The sequence below is a fragment of the Trifolium pratense genome, linkage group LG6 (genome assembly GCF_020283565.1).
Source record: "Trifolium pratense cultivar HEN17-A07 linkage group LG6, ARS_RC_1.1, whole genome shotgun sequence".
NCBI classification, from domain to species: domain Eukaryota; kingdom Viridiplantae; phylum Streptophyta; class Magnoliopsida; order Fabales; family Fabaceae; genus Trifolium; species Trifolium pratense.
The window spans coordinates 12,533,010-12,556,601 of record NC_060064.1 but is presented as its reverse complement, the minus strand read 5'-3'; the positions used below and the strand labels follow the sequence as shown (position 1 = coordinate 12,556,601).

Genomic DNA, 23,592 nt, shown 5'->3' with positions numbered 1-23,592 from the left:
TTCATTATAAATTTGTCTACTAGGCGTTGCCACATCATTATTAACAAAGTCACGTAAGCAAAATTGACTTCAAAACGGAACGGGGATCAAAACTTTGAAAAAATTAAAATTGAGGACCAAAAAATTGATTTTTAAAATAGGAAACCAAAACTTCATGTTTTTGAAAATAAGAGGATTAAAAGTGCATTTAATTTTTTTTTTGTTTTTTTATATACACCCAAGAGCTTTACAAGTAAGAAAAAAAAAAAAGAATCCAAACAGAAAATCTGAGAGAGAATCAGCAGACGCAAAAAAAAAAAAAAGAAACAACAGAGTCCCAAAAAAACAGAACAACCCTTTAATCAAAAAATTCATCATCACAACCTTCATCAATTCCAGGGTACCTAGCAGCAATAACAGAAAAGGAAGAAGAGTCGGAACCACAAAATAAAGAGGAGCAAAAGGAAAGGAAAAGCTTACACCGTTGGTATTCACTTCAGGCCAGGTTACACCTTTTAGACCTCAAATTCACTTTATATAATGCATGAATAAGGATTTTTGTTGTTTAAATATGTGTTCTTTGTGTTGCTTTATGTTTATGTTTATGGTAATTTCTTTGTGATTTTTTTTGGGATCTAATTCGTGATAAAAGCATAAACCGAATAAATCTTGAACCTGTACACCGAATCTGTCTGTTTTGATTTTGGGGGTTTTTGGGTTCGATTCGAGGCAGGAGGAACGTTTTAAGCAAAAAAGTAAAAAAAAAAACAAAATAATAGGATTCCGGCGGCGGCGGCGGCGCCGTGACGGTCCGACTGCCACCGCGCCGGATTCTGGAAACCACGGTGTCCGGCTGTCGTTGTTCTTGAGTGCAGAACATGAATGATGAACAAAAGAGAGAGGTAGAGAAGTTGAAAACAGAAAGAGAAAATTTGGGAAAAATCATATAATACGTGGAGTTGTAAATATATATATAGGCTGTGATCATGTGCCCGCGAGTTCACTGTACTTGCCATGCGCCTTCACTCCCTGCCCTTGATCTCTGGTCCAGTGGCTTATCCGCCCTTTTTTCCTGATCCATTTTGGATTGTCTGATCAATCAGACAGTCCGTATCACCCCTGTCTTCTTTTGTTTTGTGTTTCGTTTTTGGGCCCTCCTTGGTTGGGCCTGGTGCGTCTGTTGCTATACACACCCCCCAGTTCCTTTTTATTTTATTTTATTTTATTTTAAATAATTTGGATTGAAAAGGGGACCGGCAAATGTACATCCGCTCATACCTCAAACGACCGAACGCTGGTCATGCACCTTGTCTATCGGTTGTTTGTCTTCCACGAATAGAAATTAATAAATAAAATTGGATTAAAGGGGACCAGCGGATGTACATCCGCTCATACCTCAAACGCCCGAACGCTGATCATGCGCCTTGCCTACCGGTTGTTTGTCTTCCATAACTTAAAATCAACCTCAACTCATCAAACTTCGCTCTGTTCGCGTCCATGCACGCTAATTTTCTTTTCCTCAAACGGGTACCGTCTCCCAAGCACGAGTTTTCTTTTTTACTCAAACAAACTTTTTTCCAAAGCGCATTAAAAAGTTTTCGTAAATAAAATCAACCAACACACAAGCATTTTCTACCCAGAACTACTGGGCTTTGAGTTTCCCATCGCACCAGGGAATACGTAGGAGCGGGATTCAACATCTTGTCGAGCCCATTAATAAAAAACTAATTTTTTCCCCACTTGTAAATAATTCCGATAATTAATAAAAGTAAGCAAATAAATTAAAACACTTTTCTAACCCTAAAATTAACGAGAAGGTTCCCGCTGGGTACAACGGATGTGAGGGGTACTAATACCTTCCCCTCACATAATCGACTCCCGAACTTGGAAATGATTGCGACGAATATTTTTAATTCTTTCAAGGTTTTATCGATATTTTCCTTTTCCTTTGTGAATAAATAAAGTTCGGTGGCGACTTTACTGTTTAAGCGAGTGTTTTATGCTCGCGCATTTTTCCAGCCGCTTCAGGTTCTGTGTTTCGACTAATCATACTGTAACTAAATATAAGGACACAAAAGTTCCCCGTCGAATAGCATACCGCAGCCAACCATTGTTACTAAACAACATCGGTAACTGCGATAAGACTAGTAGACGGAGGACTATGCGACCACTTAGGCACGAAATGTTAAAAACTAAACACTACAAACACTAAAAAATAAAATTAACAGAAGAAAAAAGATAATGACACTGGGGTCATTCCAACATGGTACTATGATCATTCTCAAAACAAAGGGATAATAGTACTAAGACCATTCTCAAATCAAAAAGATAATGGTACTAAGATCATTATTTATTTAAAGGAACTAGTGATACTTTGATCACTTTTAACCAAATTAATAGTAATAATAATATTATCAGTATCACATATAATACATGGAATAAAAATTGTTTTTCTATAAATAATTAGGAACAAAACATGCTATATATCCACATAAAAAGTTAAACCCAACAATTTGACATATCGTTAAACAAGCTATATATGCGCTGCTATGCTACTCTTAGATCAATATATATGTACTCCAAATTTAACACTCAACATATATAGCGAAGAGTCTACTAAATTATCTTAGCAAGAGTAAGCAAATTTATCAGTTTAGCTAAAACGCCAAATCAACCAAGTTGAAGCAATGAAAAAAATTAAAGAGTCGCGTACCAGAGACAAGTCAAATGCGTAAATGCGTCCACTGGTTTTCTTTTGGTAGCAATTAGAAACCCAATTCAACACATAGATTAAATTATATATCTATACTTGGCAACAACCAATAGAGCATATAGTACTGGAGTGGCATTCCTTTGATTGATGCAGTTGCTTTACACCGCCGACGGTTCCACGAATTAGGCAACAGACGACTAGGGTGAAATTTCTCAAAAATTTCTCATTTTACAACGTCCGCGACTGATAGTTATGACAGATTTTATAAAAGGAAACTTGGGCAGAAGGATACAGCTAATCATACCATTATAGGAATGTTTCCTTATTCGGCGAGGGAAGAGAAAATAGATCTGTATCTGATTGATTAAATAGAAGAATGTTCCCTGCCATTGTTTTTTTATGGATTGATTTTAGTAGTCACTCTACTTGGGAGATTCTAGGTGTCTCGAATTACCTAGCTTATCTTTATATTTTCTGCATTTTTATCATTCAATCTTATAGTGTACTTCAGCCGTAGAATCACTTGATTCTATTGGATTATCAATATAACAACAATTGTTTTTCTGCTCTATATTTGTCCTAATGTTTAATCGAGATCGTGTCCTATCAATTGGTATCGAGAGCCTCGGTTACAATCCAAAATCCAATCATCGAATAGAGAAACATGTTGATGCGTTAGAACAGAGGATGAGCAAGGCTGAAGTTGCAGTTGAGCAGCTTCGTCAGATGGTGTTAGAACAACAATCACGACCACCAGTCACGGTGGAGCAGATTCGCGAGCTCATTCGAGAGGAACGGGATCGCCGTAACCGTCGGCGGCGGCGACCTCGGGGAAGAGTGCAATACTATCACGAAGAGGAGGAATGAAGCGATAATAATTCGTGGTCGTGGGACTCACCTCAACCACCGCAAATTGATGGTGGTAACGATAGATTCTACGACGTCAAGGAAGAAACTCACCTCAACAAATCTGAGTATCAGCCTGAAATAGCAATGAAGGCATCTGAAACTGCAGTGAAGGTAATGGCAGAGCACATGAGAGTGTGTGTCATAGAGAATCACACGAGTGTGACCGATAAAACGTCGGGTTCACTTGCCAAGGTATTTCCCAAGCCAAAATCACTTGATCCACCTTCACCAGAATCAAACCCTTCAGAATTGTGGGATTCCGATCGACCTACAACAACACTAGTACGACGAGTCCCGCCACCCAAACCTCTGGTGGGCGATTTGCTTGCGATGGCCGAAAAATTCCAAATCATTCAAGCGCCGGTAGCGCACACACAACTACTAAAGCCAGAATCATCGGATTCCAACCAATCTGTGATGATTCTTCCACGGCGAGTTCCGCTACCTAAACCGCCAGATCCGGAAAATTATGGTGATGGGAAAGGGTTGTTTTCCAAGCTACCACCACAGTCGGAGTCACTGGCCACCGATTCAAGGGCTGGATTAGAACCACTGAAGCAGGCCCAGGATAAGGTTAATTTGTTGATTAACCCAAGTTCTCAAAAAATACAAGTCACACACAGGCTGCTCTTATTAACTAGTGGGTTTGCACAACAAGGGGTATGTGGGAAAGTCTTTGAGAACGAAGAGAAAAGGTTGTGTGCATGTATGACTTGGTGTTTGACATTTTTGACTCATCTTTTGTCATCAAATGGTGATTTTTCGGTGTTGCAAGGTGGGGGAAAATTACATGGGAATTCTTACTATGCTGAGAGAATGTGTGAATACACGGTGATGCTCACTATCCATTTTGATGATAATCTATTTATAATTCTTGTTTTGAATGGAAGGTATATGAAAGAAGAACCAGTATCAGTACCCTTATCATTTCATACAATGAATTGTCATATGGAGAATATAGAAAGTGATTTTCTTGTGTTGCTGGACAAGCTTATAGCTTATGTCTTTGTCTTGCTACTGGGTATTATAGGAGTCACAACATTTGATCCATTGGATGCTTCAAGGGAGGTTTTAATTTTCCCAGCTGACCCTATGATTGATCATGTCCGAGCTACAGTGGATTTGAAAGAGAGGAACTACAGGTTGTCACTTAGAGGCAGTGCGAGTGAAGTTGTGCTGCAGATTCGGTTGCTTGAAGCTGACTCAACAAGTTCTCAACAGTGGGACCCTGGGGACTAGGTGTGGTTTTCAATTTCAACTACTATTTTACAAGGTGAATACTTGTGGAATACTGCTATAATGCTTAGGCGTTTCTTAAGCTTCAGGCGGTTGCGGTGGACAGGTGCGTTGTTCTTTGATGTCTGTATTGGTGCGACAACTATTGTTCATTTGAAAATATTCATGTTTAGTCTCTCTTATGAACTGCAATTTGTTCAATCAAAGACTAAATTAGCAACCAGGGAGTCAAAAATGATTAGTGATGCCATTGAGTCAACAAGGAGAGATATTGTTGATTGTTCCCTTCAATGTTGCGATGGGAAGGAACCAATTTTTGGAAGTGAGCATAGAATAGATCAGTGGCCTTCTTGCATTGCATATGTACTTGTTCATTGTTATATTTCAAGGATCTCAAAACATGAAAACTATAAGTTCTCAAAGATAATTGGAGTGTTAGGGGACATGTTGATCACTACCTTTGAATTCCAAGAATGGGTCAACTTTTGCAATCAGAGTTCTCTCCAGAAATTTATGAAAATATCCAGTTCAATATTGAAATCTTCAATGAACAATGCCCAAGTCATGGCTTTAAAGGAGGTACCAAGGTCACTAGCTTTAATCATAACTTGGAAGGATAAGTTTGTGCTCAAATTCCTTGACTTTTTGCTAGCTGTTCAGGCCATGTTCGTGAAATCCACTACAAGTGACAAATTTATGGCGACATTCTTAATGTTTACCTGGAATCTCGGTGCTTGTTATTTAGAAAGGTTGTGTCATTTAGCCAATGAAAAAATGGTGGAACTAAATTCATCAGTGAGGATAATACCATGGGACCCAGGGAAATCTATGCTTTTATGGCTAAAGTTGTTTGTGAATGTTATTGGAAAAATTCTCTTTCAATATATGCTTTGCTTAATTAGGCATATAGCAGATTCTCAGTCACTGCCGGAAGGTTTGCCAGAAATTTGGTGACTAGATAAGGAGCTTGAGGAGGCCTTGGACATTAGAAAGAATGAACAAATGAAGGTTGAGGTTTTGGTAAAAGGGAGGAGACTACATACCTTTCAGAATTCATGGGAGCATGTAATTGAAGTGCACAAAGAGTTCTCAGGATTCCTCCTTGAGGACAAGGAGAATTTTGAAGGGGGAGGTATTGATAGTTATGACAGATTTTATAAAAGGAAACTTGGGCAGAAGGATACAACTAATCATACCATTATAGGAATGTTTCCTTATTCGCGAGGGAAGAGAAAATAGATCTGTATCTGATTGATTAAATAGAAGAATGTTCCCTGCCATTGTTTTTTTATGGATTGATTTTAGTAGTCACTCTACTTGGGAGATTCTAGGTGTCTCGAATTACCTAGCTTATCTTTATATTTTCTGCATTTTTATCATTCAATCTTATAGTGTACTTCAGCCGTAGAATCACTTGATTCTATTGGATTATCAATATAACAACAATTGTTTTTCTGCTCTATATTTGTCCTAATGTTTAATCGAGATCGTGTCCTATCAGCGACTTAAGTAGAAGAATGATAAAATGGGAAAAACGTAGGGCAAGGGAAAAGTAAATCTCTTAGCCTTTCTCCCAATACGACTAAATTGGTATAACCTGAATTTGCTTATATTACAGTTGATGCCCCAAATAAAATTCCCTAAGTAAGACACCTAGAACACGAATCAGGTTATTACAGTCGCTCTCGAACACGACATGAGTGAAGCAACACTCCGCTGCTAACCGGACCGAGTGGTAAAACGCACACGCCTCTGCCATTTCTGGATCGTGATAACCAGGTATCTCCCAAGTCGCAGCGGCCAGGATTTGGCCTTCGTCATTTTGAAAGACGGCACCCAGGTCCCATCGTCCTTCAATTGAGAGGTTAGCATGGAAATTACCTTTAATAATGCCTTGATTGGGTTTTTTCCAGTGATTGGAAGGGTTGCGGTTGGGTGGGGGACATGATTATTAGTCGAGACCCCTCTCGAAATAGCTTGTTCTATAGAGATATTCTTTTGATACTCTAGGATGTTTTCTAAAGCTTTGCCATTGATAACTTTGTCGTCAATATCTCTATTTTCAAACACCTGACAATTACGCGCATACCAAATACCATAGGTAATAGAAGCAACGTAACTGAGATCCTCATTGTTGAGATTATTTATACTGTGAGCTAGCCAATCAATGAAGTTTTTGTGGTTATTATCAAACCTGATTCCCAGTCTAGAACCAAACCAAGGTTTAGCTGCTCTTTGACATTCCATGAAAGCATGATTAATAGTTTCCTCCTTCTGAAGGCATCTGGGACATAGAATAATGCACTGAATGCACTGAATCACATATACAAGAAAGGAACAATGTTAGGATGAGCTTCCTCTAACCATACCACATTGGGCTCAGAGTGGGCCATTTGTGCTAACACATGAGCAACACTATTAGCCTTTCTCCCAATATGACTATATTGGCATAATCAAAAAAATTCCATAAGTAAGACCTCGAGTTGTATCGTTGATCATTGAGCTTCCGAATCAGGTTATTGCAGTCGCTCTCGAATACGACCTGAGTGAAGCAACACTCCGCTAATAATCGGACCGAGAGGTACAACGCACACGCCTCTACCATTTTTGGATCGTGATAACCAGATATCTCACAAGTCGCAGCGGCTAGGATTTGGCCTTCGTCGTTTCGAAAGACGACACCTAGGCCCCATCGTCCTTCATTTGAGAGGTTAGCATGGCAATTACCTTTAATAATGCCTTGATTGGGTTTTTTTTCCAGTGATTGGAAGGGTTGCGGTTGGGTGGGGGACATGATTATTAGTCGAGACCCCTCTCGGAACAGCTTGTTCTATAGAGATATTCTTTTGATACTCTAGGATGTTTTCTAAAGCTTTGTCAATGATAACTTTGTCGTCAATATCTCTGTTTTCAAACACCCGACAATTACGCACATACCAAATACCATAGGTATTAGAAGCAATTTAACTAAGATCCTCAATGTTGAGATTATTTATTCTGTGACCTAGTGTAAGGCCACATAAGTTGATCATCCATGTGTTCTTGGAAGTATTAGGAAACAGGTAACATGTGTCCTTGGGACACTTGTTAGTGTATTATTAAAAAAATTTGGTATTAATAGAGAAATTTATCTATGTGATTTTAATATAGATGACCAATTTCATTATAAAAAAAAATAAAAATAGATGACTAATTAAATACCAATTTAAAAAATTGGTCTTCTTATTTTTCCTCACTCGTGAAATTAGTCATCTATTTTATTTATTTTTTTATAATGAAATTAGTCATCTATATTAAAATCACATATTTTTAATTTATCTATCAGATTTTTATACTTAAAAATGATAATTTAATAAAAGAGATAATATGTACAACTAAATGATATAGTTCTTTCAACCGGATTATTATTTACATTTCATTAATTTAATTAAAAATTGAATAGTTTTTTAAATTGAAGTTGAACTCTCCCTTCGGGAACATTCGATAAAATTGGAACGATACAGAGAAATTGAAGTCGAACTTTTTAATGAGTTAAATTACTAGTTTTAAGTACAAAAATTTAATGGAGGGACCAAAATTCAGTGATATTAAAATAAAAGATCAATTTTATAAATGAGTAAAAATAGGGATTAAAATTATAATTAAACCAAAATAATATGCATTGGTAAAGGCATTCTTCTAGGGAAAAAAATACTGATGGCATCCGCATATCAAACTACAAGTCATTTTGACCATTTCACACGCACTTTAAGAAATGTTATTAATTTTGTAGGAAACGAGAGATTTTAGCAGGGTCGTTTGTGACTTTTTGAAGACTCTTTGAGATTATTAAAAATAGGCCATAGCCTAGTTTTTTGAAAGTCTGACATGGCCTAAGCCTAGCCTTTTAAAAACCTGAAATGACTTATTAGCTTGTTTAAAAGTCTATTTATTTCACATGAATATATTTAAATAACTAATTATATTTATTTTTATATATATATACTAATGAACTAATAAACCAATGAGATTAAACTTCTTTTTGATATTTAACCTGATATTTTAGAGAATTTGACTATATATGACATCATATCTAAATTTCAGTTTGTAATAATAATACGTTAATATATGTGAAAAAATAATGTAGATTAATAAATTTAAACTACTAAAAAAATTAATAAACTTATAATTTAATCAAAGTACAATTTTTAATATATAATAATAATAATAGTATACTAAAAAAAATAATAGTAATAATAATAATAATAAATGTAATCCGGTGAGTTTAGCTCAATTGGCAGGACAATTGCATTATATATGTAGGGGACTGGGGTTAGAACCCTGATTGTTCCACTTATCTGCCTATGTTTGGATTGATGGAATGAGATTGAATGAAATGGAAATGGATGGAATAATGTTTTATTATTTGAATTTGAAAAATAATAAAGGAATGAAATTGAATAGGATGAAATGAATTTCATCTAATACCATAACGTCACACCTAGGCCATAAGCCACTTTAGGCCGGCCTGGCCTAACCTATTCACAACCCTAGCCATCAACGATGCCTACCACCACGTCACACTCCTTAAAAAAACATATGGAAAATTACTAGAATACAATACCTCAATAATTATTAAAAATTACAAGTCCATCCTCCCACCTTGGACAAGGGCATGAATTATTATACATAAGGAATAAACTTATGCATGATGCATAAACAAATCTCCACCATCAAATTGAATATAACAAATCTCCAAACGCACAATTTCTCACCCCCAAATCAACAACAGCAACCCCTGAACGTCATCAGATTGCTTCGTAGTTAGTTTTAAACTAAAATCATGCCAAAACTATTTTTGCGGTGGAATGATTTCACTTTTTTTTTTTTTTTTTTGGTAATAGGGAGGGCCTAAGCCCCAAAAAGAAAAGATTACATAGAAATTATTCTAGGGGTGGTTATCCCCAACTCATCAGCTAACAATAACTCCTTAATCCGAATAGGACAAGAATCATAAAATATGGTTTCACGATCTAAATGACAACCAATATTCGCCATAGCGTCTGCACACTTGTTTGATTCTCTGTAAGCATGCTCAATTTTAATTTCCCAATCCAAATCCAACATTCGCCGAATGTGTTTCACCAAAGGTAATCCAACCGAGCTACTAAATCTTCCGGTCTTGATCGCCTGAACCACAACAACAGAATCAACATTAAGCTCGACCGCCGTAAAACCCAGCCGCCGCGCATAACTCAATCCTTCAGCCACTCCCCACAACTCAGCAATAATAGCACTACAATTTCCCAATCCTCTAGCAAAACCTCCCAACCATTCTCCTTGGCTTCCCCGAATAATACCTCCACAACCTCCTCTATTTTGATCTTTACAAGCTCCATCAGTGTTAAGTTTAACATAACTACCACATGGAGGCTTCCAACTAATGTATACAAGCATATCATTTTTAATTCTCATTAGCCTGTTTGTTTTGTTTGCCTGATAGTAATCATTCACTCTTCTATATACATGTTGCATTGCATAAATTGGTCTAGTAAATTCAGCATCATGAATTTCTTTATTCCTCCATGTCCAGAAGCAATGACACGCTGTAGCCCAGTAATCACACCATGCACTATCAATTCTTCCTTTTGCACCTTTGCTCAAGTTTGAATATATCCATTGTTGAAGGTTCTCCATAAAGAAAGTGTTTCTATCTTCCAATGGAACAACCTGTAGCCAAAACTTATTCACCAAATTACAGTCTCTCAAAACATGTATGGTCGTTTCCTCTACATTCCCGCAATAGTTACACATAGCATGACCAAGTCCCATTCGACTCTTTCGACTATTCGTAAGCAATCTGTCATAAGTTAGTAACCATACAAAACAACGCACGCGCTCTGTCACATTCAACTGCCATGTTTTTTTCCACATCAGCTGTGCATTTCGTCGATCAAAACCGCATATGTGCTCATACATAGCAGCAACAGAAAACTCATTATTATTGCCTCCAACACCTGCTGGTTCATCGCAACCGTTAACAGCAGATGGCGGTAAAATTGCTGCTATTTTTCCTTGGATATCGCTTGGCATCCAATCCCGAAATATCTGCCAGTTCCATCTGCCGTCTTCATCCACCAGATCACTTACGCGTGCACCATCCAGGTAACTCGGAACTTCGCAGTGCTGCGCAACATGATATCCAGGCTCTATCCATGCTTTATTCCACGCATCAGTCGCACACCCATCTCCAATGTTCCAGAAAGTATTATTTAAAAGAAACAATCTCAAATTGATCAAGCTTTTCCACAAATTAGAATCTGAAGACCTTGTATTCATCTCTATAGTCAAATTATTTGATCCATATTTGCCTCTTAAAACCTCACACCAAAAGTCAGTAGCTCCATTATTAAGCTTCCATCCCAACTTTAATAAACATGCTTTATTCATGGCATCTAGCCTTCTCAGACCCAAACCTCCTATATCCTTCGGCATAGTCACAGCGCTCCATCGCACAGCATGGTATCTACGCACATTTTCCGTATCACCCCATATAAAATTCCTTTGAATTTTTTGAATTTCATCTAAGCAAGATTGTGGAATTCTGCTTGTCATCATGGGATAGATAGGGACTGCCTCTAAGACACTTTTTGCCAAAGTTACTCTCCCGGCAAATGAAAGTTGTCTCGCTTTCCACTTCGCAAGTTTGTTGCTAACTTGATCAATCAAGTAATGATAATCTGCCTTCTTAGGTGCCCTCCCGATCAAGGGAACACCAAGGTATTTGCCGAGGTCATGAGCTTCTCTAAAACCCGACAGATGCAACAATTTGTCCCGCATACCACTATTTACATTCTTAGAGAATAATATACTAGTTTTTTCTTGGCTTACCTCTTGTCCAGACATACGACAAAACTTGTTGAGAATATTCATCACACATCTCATCTGCTTTTCACTTGCTTCACCAAACAAAAGTAAGTCATCCGCAAACATTAAATGTGATACCATAGGTCCCGAACGACCAGCTTTAATACCACGCCACTCTCCAACATCAACAGAATGCATAATGAGATGCGACAACTTATCCATACACAAAACAAATAAATAGGGAGATATAGGATCACCTTGTCGAATCCCACGTTGAGGCCTAAAAAAATCCGACCGAGCCCCATTCCACTTAACATTCGTCTCAACACTCGTTATTGCATGCATAATAACATTCACCATTTTGTCAGGAAGCTTAATTTGGAATGATTTCACATTAGATGTACTTAATTATGTTAAAACCATTTTTACTGTGAAATGATTTTGTGTGTTATTTATACACCATAATCGCTCCCCTGGATAAGGATTGAGTGACTTTTTAGCGGGAAAGGCAGCAGCCTTTGGGCCAGTTTTAATCAAAACAACCCATAAAAGTTCCTTTCGTCAAAAACCCAGAAAAGTTCCTGCTGTCGCACTGTCCACCGGTGCGCCGCTGTTACTAGTGGTAGTAAACCACCATCAACCCACACCGCTCTCTATTGACAATGATCAAAAGCCCTTCCGAGTTGAGTTGAAAGAAGAAAAAAAAAATTGTTGAAAGTTGAAACCGATTGAGATGAAGACAATAACACTGTTTAAAGCTTAATCAGAGAAAAGGTAACCGATTGAGATGAAACTGCTCTCTGTTTTTTAAAAAGGTAACCTCTCTCTCTCTCTCTCTCTCTCTCTCTCTCTCAATCTCTCTAACTTTCATGTTAATGAAAGTTTTGTTTTTTATTTTTATTTTTATTGAATGAGTGATTGCACATTGCTGATTGTTGGTTTTGAATGAGTGATTGCTGATTGCACATTGGGCTCAAGTAGTTAGTGAGCTACCCTAGGACGAATCATCCGGGAGAACCCGAGTTCGATTCCATGTGGGAACAATTTCTTAACCAGACTTTACTTGTCTCGCGGCGGAACTCTAGAGTACCGGGCCCCCTTTCCCCGGGAACCAGAGGGTTAATACCAAAAAAAAAAATACAACCTAAGTCTCCACAAACTCAAGTATACCTATGAAATATTTAACAAGTTCCCCTTGTGTTGTTTTATAGTAAAAGAAAATCATAAATTTTATGTAAAGTATCTTAAGGTTAGCAGCTGGGTTGTGTTTCTGGTGTATAGGTTCAGGGGTGGAATCGTAATGGTGAGTTGTGGGTGAGGGGCTCTGATATATGGTATTCTTTGGTTTGTGTAAGGGGGTGGATTATATCTTGGATTTTGTAATTGTGGCAAACCCTGTGCCTTGTTAATTTAATATTTTCTCTTTGTAAACAAGAAACAAACACATTATTTTGTCATCAACTATAAACAAACACATTGTTTGTAAAAATTGAGAGTATGTGAGTGTGATCATCATGTTTGTAGTGCTCTTGGCCTTGATTGTTTTTTTCTTTCTTGCTTTTGTTGATTGTGTGTGATCGTTCTTGTTTGTCGTTGAATATGAATTTAGTTAATTAATTGTCGTTGATTTCTTATATACATGCGGTTCACCCAAATTTAGCAGAAAAATAAAGTGGTTCACCTGATTTTTTTTCCTAATTCCGCCACTGATCACAATCTTTAAACATAAGGAATAAACCTGTGAACTGTGTAACATCCCACATTTTCTGCTCAATATATATTTTTATTAGGAATTATTATTATTATTGAATAGAATACCTTAGTTCATCCCTTAGGATCGAGGTTTTAGTTTCACTTGAGTAGCATGAGTTAAGCTTTGAATTAAGAAATTTAGAAGAGGTGTAAGGGAGAATAGGGAGTACACCTAGTAGATAACATCCATTAAGCCCGAATCCACACACTAGATAAAACTTTCACTTAACATTAGAAGAAAATAATTCAGAATAGAGAAAGAAATAGAGAGAGCGTGAGAAACAAAAGAAAGAAGAGAAATAAGAAGAGAGAAGATGAAGGGAGCTTGTGCCAGCAATACCATTCATGATCATCCCTATCATCTTCACCTTCTCCTCCTAGGGTTCAAGATCATCCATTAAGGTGGGTTCCCTTCCCTCGTCCCTCATGCATGAGTAGGGTTTAGTTAAATTTGGGGATTTTGGTTATAATTTAGGTTTTCATGATTTGGGTATGATATTGAGTGAGAAAATTGATTTTTGATTGGTTGGCTGAACCATATGCATGAAAAATGTGCACCATTGTTAATGTATTATTATGCACATGAGATGTTTGATGAAGAATTTCAGTGATTTTGCCTAAATTCGTATCAACCCAGATTTGGTATTTTATTCATATCTTTTTTTATAGACCTCATTTTTGAATGATTGTTAACATTTTGGAATCTTGACAAAATTTAACATCAAATAGACTCTGGAATGACTCAATTTAGTTGAGTTTTGAGTGAGACAAATGAACCCTAAGTTTCAGTTATTGATTTAAATTCTGCACTGATGTTGCTGTGGTAATTTAACTATATCTGGTTGTACACTGCTTTTGTTTAACTGATTTCTGTGTCATTGGAAAGAAGACCGAATTACCTTCGAGATAGGCACTGGTTTCACAAAATTTCATTGATAATTGATAGAGAAAATCAAGTTACAAGTTGAGGTTTTCTGCTGTACTGTCTTTATTGTATTTGTGTAACACGTGTATTTTTGTAACCTGTGTATTGTTTTGATATCTTTAGCACACCACAACTTCATTGTATCTTGTATCTTGTCTTTTCCATAAATTGAAGTTGCCTATACGAAATGTTGAGGATATATGTATATGTATGTTATATTATGTATGTACATATAGATGAACGTATAGGACTAAGTGAGGATATTATGATCCACTCTAACTAAGTGGATTCTCTGTTTATAAAAGACGGGATGTGTAAGTGAGGGTAAACTGGGCACCGTTTACGGAGCTAATCTATCTCCGTCTTACCAAAAGACTTTTGAGGTTGACTGACATGTTATGGTGACGAAATTGGTCACAATTCCTTAAGTTACTTGTCAGTTATGTTTAAGCCTTCGGATTATTCTCACATTCGGAGACTTAGACAAATATGGTGATTGCTGAAAATAAGTTGCAAATTTTTCTTTAAATTTAAGTCCAATTAGAATTAAAGTTAGAATCCCAAGTAATGAAGGTAAGTAAAGAGGTAAGGTAGTTTTTCCGTGTCCAGGAATTCACTGAGATATTTATATCTCACCCCACGGGATGTTTATTTTTTCAGGTATCATTTTTCAATATTCAATATGTCAAGTCGAAGCTGGATCACAATTGGTTTGTAAAATTTTAACAAAGTTTGATTTTAAGTTTAATGCTTCAATTGTAAAGTATATTTGAGTGGCTAAGTATGTTATCAAATTATTTTTAGTGAATCTAAAGTTTATTTTCAATAATGATTTCCGCATTGAGAAAATTATTTTTAAATTTCTTCTACTTAAAACGGGGTGTTATAAACTGGTTCAAAAAAGCAACCGGTTTACATTTATTGAACTGAAAAGCAGTGTGATTTGGTTCAGATTCAGTTTTGTTCCTGAACTGAACTTTTCCCGTGCCTAAGTCCATTGGTCTTTGAACCCACCCTTATGACCCTATTTTGAGCATTTATTTCATTTGAACCCAACCTTATCAATCATTCTTCTTCTATGCATGTGTTTATCATCTTCACAGCTCCGGTGTTTCCAATCACCTCTAGTGCCATGATATTCATTCTGCCTCTGGTTCCTTTATTTTTGTCTGGCAGGCGTGGCTTGGCCCACTGAATTTTGGTCTGGAGCTTGATTTGTTTGGTGTTTGGAGATATATTTGCTTGGTTTTCTGTTATCTTCCTCTGTTCGGTGTTCTTATTGCTTGTTTTCTGTTGTTTGGTTCTTTGTCTTGTATTTGGAGTTGAAAAGTTGTTACTACTCTGGTTGAAGTTATTAATTTTACTTATGAGTTGTGTTTGACCTTTTTATAGATTTTGAATTTAAGTTTAAAGAGGTTGTGGTAGTGAGTTAATGGTTGACCCCCTTATGTATGCTATTCTTAATTCTTATAAATGAATTTATATGCACATATATAAACTTTGTATGATCTTATCTTATAACCTGTATTACAATCACATTTTACATTTTTTGTTCTCTTCCCAACCTTTGGCAAGATCTCAATTTTGACTGCCTTGTAGAGCGCTTTTATATTTATATGTGATAGTTAATTTGCAATTTATACTATGTGAATGATCAAGCATCAAACACTAATATGTCAGTGTAGAATAATATTTGATATATTGTATCTGCAGAACACACGCTACTAGAACAGGATAATAGTTTCCCCTGAACCACTATTCTCTGCATCATTGTGCTCCTACTAAATCAGCTTAAGATGACCTCTCCAGATACTCATATATTCATGGAACTTGCAATACAACAGGTAATGTTTTTGGGACCTCTTTGTATGCACCACTCATATCTGCATATCAGCATCTAGTTGGGCTGTGTTTTTTGGGGGCAATAAGCTCAGCTGATGATTGTTTCATAAATTAACAATTTTTTGTAGTTGGTTATGTGGTTTCTTTAACTTCTGATATTCCTAACTCGTTAAATTTCAAATGATGGAAGGCGGCGGAGAAAATTTGTGTTGATTGTTAGTGGAAAATTTGCATGGCATAATTTATGTAGTAATAATTGTGATAGGAGTGGGCCTATTAACAAAGAAGGGGATGTGCTGGTTAACAAAGAGAATGTCGAGCCCAAAGTGTGGCGTGTGTATGAGAGGAGAATTAAGAAAAGAGTCACAAAGGAAGTGTGATGGCTGACGTGGCAGTTTGTTAGGATATTCCCTCAATAAATATCATAGTGGGAATTAGTTATGATATCACTTCGTTTTATTATTCACCTTTGTGGTTAGGCAGTAAGAGAAACTTTCTCTACTGAGGAGCCTTAGCTCTGGTTGTATTTCCAGTTTTCCATTCATCATATATACAATAACTTCTTACCATTTTATATTGTTATCTCTGCTTAATCAAATTGCATCTAAACTGACAACTTGAGTATTGTCACTTTTTACTAAGTATTGATTTTGCTTTCCATTTATGAACCATGTAGTCTATGTAGCAGTTTGTTCTTGCACCATTTTTTGTTGTTGTTGTTGTTATAGAATTGAATGAGTTCCTTATGTTTCATACAGGCAAAATTAGCTATGGATGCCCTCGAAGTACCTGTTGGGTAAGCTACCTATTCCTTTTGTCCTGTTGTTGTACTTGGGGTCATCATAAATTGGATTTGCATGCAAAGTCAGAGATTAATTTGTTTAATAACGATGGTATATTAATTTGTCCTTTAACATGATATAACCATTAGAACAAGTTTCATTCAACATATACTTGTAATTTCGGGTGTTCATCTTCATCCTATCATTTGTTTGGTGTCAAACTGGTAAAAGTGAATTTGATTTATGACTACTATATTTATGTAAACTATAATATCTGTTGACAGTTGTGTAATTGTTGAGGATGGCAAGGTGATAGCCTCAGGAAGGAATCGAACTACCGAGACACGAAATGTAACTTGATCATGATTACTTTTCTATTTTTATATATGGTCATCTTCATATTTGGAAGCACCTCCTTTAATAATCAATATGCTGTGTAGAAAATAATAAGTGAATACTGTTGTGTGTTATTCATCAGCTCAAGGCTGGTTTAAATAGGAAGAGTACAAACATAAAAGGAAATAATAGATAAGCTTAGAATCTCCTAGAAATAACAAACTAGGAAACTAAATATTTTCCAACACCCCCCCTCAAGTTGGTGCATAGATATCTATCATGCCCAACTTGCCGATCAAATGCTCAAAGGTGGGTCTTGCTAAGCTTTTGGTCAAGATATCTGCAGTTTGCTGACTCGAAGTTACAAAAGGTAGACATATGATTCCGGCATCTAACTTCTCTTTTATGAAATGTCGATCGATCTCAATATGCTTGGTTCTGTCATGTTGAACTGGGTTATGAGCTATGCTAATAGCGGCTTTACTGTCAGAGTATAATTTCAATGGAAGCTCAATTTTCATCTTAAGCTCTTCTAGGACTCTGTGGATCCATAATCCTTCACAAATACCTTGAGCCATAGCTCTAAACTCAGCTTCTGCACTACTTCTTGCTACAACTCCTTGTTTCTTGCTCCTCCATGTCACAAGATTACCCCAAACATAGGTACAATATCCGGAGGTTGATCTTCTGTCAGTGACTGAACCTGCCCAATCAGCATCGGTAAAGATAGACACATTTCTTTCATTAGTCTTCTTAAAAAATAATCCCTTTCCAGGATTTGCTTTCAAATATCGCAGTATCCTATAGACTGCCTCAAGATGTTCCTCAAAAGGAGAATGCATAAACTGACTTACTACACTAACCGAGAAAGCAATGTCAGGTCTAGTGTGTGACAAATAAATCAGTTTCCCAACCAATCTCTGGTACCTTCCAGTATCAACAGGAACACTACCTTCTTCCCAAAGTTTTGCATTAGGATCCATGGGAGTATCTGCTAGTCGACATCCACTCATTCCTGTTTCTTTCAATAAATCTAGAATGTATTTTTGCTGGGAAACTACAATACCATCTTTTGATCGAGCAACCTCCATACCAAGAAAATATCTCATGGATCCCAAGTCCTTGATTTCAAAGTCTAATGCTAATTTCTCTTTTACTCTTGCCATTTCAACTATATCATCTCCAGTAAGGACGATATCATCAACATAAACAATTAGGACAGCAATTTTTCCATCTTGGGAGAACTTTGTGAACAAGGTGTGGTCAGCTTGTCCTTGAATGTACCCTTGTTTCTTCATGGAATAAGTGAACTTTTCAAACCAAGCTCTAGGAGACTGCTTTAATCCATACAAAGACTTATTTAGTTTGCATACATTTGATCCAAACTTGTCTTCAAAGCCAGGAGGAATGTCCATATATACTTCTTCTAAATCACCATTGAGAAAAGCATTCTTAACATCCAACTGATGTAGGGGCCAATCTAAGTTAGCAGCAAGAGACAAGAGAATTCTGACAGTGTTCAATTTTGCAACAGGAGCAAAAGTCTCTGAGTAGTCTATACCATAAGTTTGAGTAAAACCCTTAGCCACCAATCGAGCCTTGTACCTTTCGATTGACCCATCTGAATTATACTTCACAGTAAAAACCCATTTGCATCCAACCGTCTTCTTGCCATCCGGTAGTGTCATAACACTCCAGGTTTTGTTCTTTTCAAGAGCTTTCATCTCCTCAAGTACAGCTTCCCTCCACTTTGGAACTTCTAGAGCAACCTGTACATTTTTTGGAATCTCTACACTAGACAATTTTGAGGTAAAGGCAGAAAAAGACGAAGACAGATTTGAATATGATATAAAATTGGACAATGGGTATTTAGTGCAAGATCTAACAGGTTTTCTAACAGCCACAGGATCATCGATATCGGGATACAAAATACGACTCTCAGAAACAGAGATAGACTTACCTTTTCTTTTTTTAGGAAGTTGATCATCCCCCGGTTCAGATTCATGACAGTGTTGAGATGTGGACTCATCACTTTCTTTGTGATTCTTTCTCACAAAAACCTTTCCTTTCCAAGTCTTGTTTCCTGCTTCAAACCTATTATCTTTATATGACTCATTATTTTGTGGCATTTCAATGAGATCATCATTATCATTGTTTTCAAGATTCTCATTGTTTTCTTCATGAGAAAATGTAGGCTCGGATTCACCAAGCTCACTACTCATAACAGGAGTAGGATTAGATAAAGAATCATGGCCATTTTTCGTTGGTACAGAAGTATAAGTCTTAGAACTTTGTGATACCGGCAAAGATAAATTATTAAAAAAACTCATGTCCTCAGTTTGAAACGAGTTAAAAAAACTCATGTCCTCAGTTTGAGACGAATCTTCATTTAAATTTCCCCCCTGAAGATGCGTGTCAAAAAAAGGTTTGTTTTCAAAGAATGTAACATCCATGGTGACAAACATTTTCTGATTTTTTGGATCAAAACATTTATATCCCTTCTGGGTTGGAGAATACCCAACAAAAACACATTTTATAGCACGCGGTTCAAGTTTGCTAATATTCTTATGTTCATGAACAAATGCAGTGCAACCAAAGATTTTTAAGGTCAAATCGTTTGAAACACGGTCATTAGGAAAACATTCTTTGAAAATATGAATTGGAGTTTGAAAATTAAGAACTTTGGAGGGCACTCTGTTAATTAAGTATGCAGCAGTTAAAACTGCTTCACCCCACAAATAATTTGGTACTTTACTTGCGAAAAGTAAAGCTCTAGCCACCTCCAACAAGTGCCTATTTTTCCTTTCCGCAACTCCATTTTGTTGGGGAGTGTTAGGACATGAACTTTGATGCACAATTCCATTTTCACGAAAAAAATCACTCAACATTGTGTTAAAATATTCTTTGCCGTTATCACTTCTAAATACTTGAATATTTGTTTGAAATTGATTTTGCACCATTTTAACAAAATCTTTTACAGCCTGACAAACGTCAGATTTCCCCTTTAACAAGTACACCCAACAAACTCTTGAGTGATCATCTATAAATGTGATAAACCATTTTTTATGAGAAAGTGTACTCGTTCGGTTAGGGCCCCAAACATCACTGTGAATAACAGAAAAAGGTTTTGATGGTTTGTAGGGCTGTAATGGAAAATGAGAACGATGATGTTTTGCAAATTCACATGCTTCACATTTAAACAAAGACAAATCCTTATTACGAAATAACTCAGGAAATAAGTGTTTTAAATAAGGAAAACTAGGATGACCTAATCGTGAATGCCATAACATAACATCATCATTATTATTATTCAGAACTAAAAAAGATTCAAAGCATGAACTTATTGGTTTGGAAGGTAGTTGTGATTCAGGTTCAATGTCGAAGTAGTAGAGTCTTCCACTCTCCTTAGCACTACCAATCATCTTCCCCGAGTTCAAATCCTGAAAAACACAATGAGTACGGAAAAAATTAGTTTGACAATTTCTATTTTGGGCTAATTTACTGACAGACATGAGACTACAAGATAGATTTGGGACATGAAGAACATCTTTAAGGGTTAGACTTGGAGACAACACAACCGAACCTTTACCCGCAATGGCTGAAAAGGATCCATCTGCAATTTTTATTTTATGGTTACCTGCACATGGACTATAAGAAGAAAACAGAGTAGAATCACCTGTCATGTGATCACTTGCACCCGAATCTACTATCCAAGCACGACTGGGACTGACACTAAAAAGGGCAGAAGTACCTTTGGGGACAACAGAGCCAGAAAGAGTGTTAGATTCAAGAATTTTGTACAGTCTGTCTAGTTGTTCCATCGTGAATGAAAGCTGAATTGAAGAAGACTGATGCTCTTGATCAGAATTACTGGCTTGGAATGTATGACCCTCACCTCCACCTTTATTCTTCTGATTTGAAGGTCGCGGAAGACCATGTAATTTCCAACATTGAAAAATAGTATGTCCCAAACGATGACAATATTTGCATTCACGACGGTATTTGAAAGTGGATGATCGTCGTCGAGAATAAAAAAACGTCATAATTAATAATCTTAGCCAAGTAGTACCGGAAGCAGCAAAGAAAAATTAACACCGGTGAACAGCACCTGTGAACAGTAACTACGTGAACAGTACCGTCGTGAACAGTGCCAGGGAATGAACAGTACGTATGAACAGTACCACGGGTGAACAGTGCCGCACACGAAATCAGTTGTCGTGGTCAGATTGTAAACACAACGGCGGCTAGGGTTTTGCGGAAGCGAGACCCCCAAAATCGGGAGCTCTCGATACCATGTAGAAAATAATAAGTGAATACTGTTGTGTGTTATTCATCAGCTCAAGGCTGATTTAAATAGGAAGAGTACAAACATAAAAGGAAATAATAGATAAGCTTAGAATCTCCTAGAAATAACAAACTAGGAAACTAAATATTTTCCAACATGCTGTTTAGAACTATGGATTACTTTCAAATTATATGCCTTTTTACTAGACTATTCGAAAAATTTGGATTCTAGAAGCTTAGTGTTTTAGGATATAGACATTACATGAACATACATATTTTTGTGGTATACATAGGAACTGAATTTCAAGTGAATTTTTTTGAAGTTTTATAGTGCTGTGAAAGTAATGAAGAATTATTTTCATATATCATAAAAAAACTCGCAAGTTTAAAGGAGTATTCAGTGGTTAGGAACTCAACCTTTATGAGTGTTACATGAGAAAGAGACTTATAGATAAATTATGAGAAATTTGAAGCTTGGCTCACACAATAGACTAAATTTCCAATTAACTGAACCCCCCAAATTTTGATTTGTGTGCCTGTAAATTTGATGTAGAATAATTCATAATATTCCAAATAATCACAACTTTTAAATATTTCTGTAGTTCTGCTTTTGAATTAGCCATTTCTTGATAGTCCTATGATATAGGCTATGTTACATGTTCATCTTAAAGAAAAAGCATCTGACTATTTTTAGTCAGATGTTCCCTTGTCAAATATGTAAACAAGAATGTCATTCGATATTGTAGAGCTTGGCATGACAGCTATCACATATTTCATCAATGATGTATGCAATTCACGGATCATGCTTTTGTTTTGGATTTTCTTCATTACTTTACTATTATGTTTTTTAATATCTTTGAATTTCTATTATTATTTATAAATCTATTTTTTTACAGGCCACAAGACATGCAGAAATGGAAGCTATAGACGTGCTTCTAGAACAGTGGCAGAAAAATGGACTTTCAATGACTGAAGTTGCTAAAAAGTTCTCAAACTGCAGTCTTTATGTTACCTGCGAACCATGCATAATGTGTGCATCTGCTTTATCAAATTTAGGTATGCTCCTTCAAATCTTCAATTGTTCGAACTCTATCAGTATCTATTTTTATGTTGGCCTTTCTAATTCAATAATTTGTCAGGTATAAAGGAAGTATTTTATGGCTGTTCAAATGATAAATTTGGAGGTTGTGGATCAATACTATCATTGCAGTTAGGCGACACCGTGTCACCTAATAAGTATGCCACTTTACTCAACATCCTTTATTGTTTATAAATGAGTAATTCTTAATTTTTCTTCTTATTAACCTTGTATTTCCATCTACAAGGGGTTTCAAATGTGCCGGAGGTATAATGGCAACAGAAGCTGTCCTTCTCCTGCGAACATTCTACGAGCAAGGAAATCCAAATGGTAAAATAATTTTCACTATTTTTTTCTATATTGTCTAGTAGCTTGAGTTTTGATTTCGAACAGATTTGGGTCGGGGACACACAAGGGATTAGTTGTTCATTTAAAATTTTATTCTTCCATTTTCAATTGAATGTTTTCATTTCATTGCAGCTCCAAAACCTCACAGGCCTCTAGCACAACAAGCAACAACTTGAATTTAATCTTTTTTTTTTCCTTTGGGAAGGCATTTTGTTTATTTTGCGCGAGTTGGTTTCTGCGGCTTTTCATCGTCTTTTGTTCACAAAGTGTTGTTAATGGTTATAATTTATAATGAATATGTCTTGATTAACATTCAAATTATTGAAAACAAAGACACTTTTCAATTTTTGTGTAAATAGTGTTATATGTAGTGAAGATGAAGTGAGAATTTTCATTGTTACATTGTATATGCAATTGGAAGATTAGTTTGTTGCTAGTTTATGTTAACTATATCTACAACCAATGGATTCTCAATTTCATAGTTCATCATGAATCATATGAAATGGTGGTCAATGCTAAAATTGACTATAACAAGGATACATTCCAATAAAAAATATTTAAA

The 23,592-nt window shown here is 36.3% G+C and overlaps 1 protein-coding gene across 4 annotated transcripts; it reads left to right on the top strand.

The window, feature by feature from the left end:
- The first annotated feature begins 248 nt into the window (after positions 1 to 248).
- LOC123889987 (tRNA-specific adenosine deaminase TAD2-like) lies at positions 249 to 23,477 on the top strand. 4 transcript variants are annotated; one of them, XM_045939521.1, is made up of 8 exons: positions 249 to 484; positions 16,074 to 16,204; positions 16,961 to 16,998; positions 17,269 to 17,335; positions 22,501 to 22,660; positions 22,744 to 22,840; positions 22,930 to 23,012; positions 23,163 to 23,477. In XM_045939521.1, exons 2-8 carry the CDS (start codon positions 16,157 to 16,159, stop codon positions 23,204 to 23,206), a joined length of 537 nt encoding a protein of 178 aa, XP_045795477.1. In that variant the 5' UTR covers positions 249 to 484; positions 16,074 to 16,156; the 3' UTR covers positions 23,207 to 23,477. The 4 variants fall into 4 exon arrangements, with proteins under 4 accessions (XP_045795477.1, XP_045795480.1, XP_045795478.1 ...); XM_045939524.1 differs by lacking the exon at positions 249 to 484 and adding an exon at positions 12,194 to 12,498; XM_045939522.1 differs by lacking the exon at positions 249 to 484 and adding an exon at positions 13,683 to 13,837.
- Positions 23,478 to 23,592: the final 115 nt, after the last annotated feature.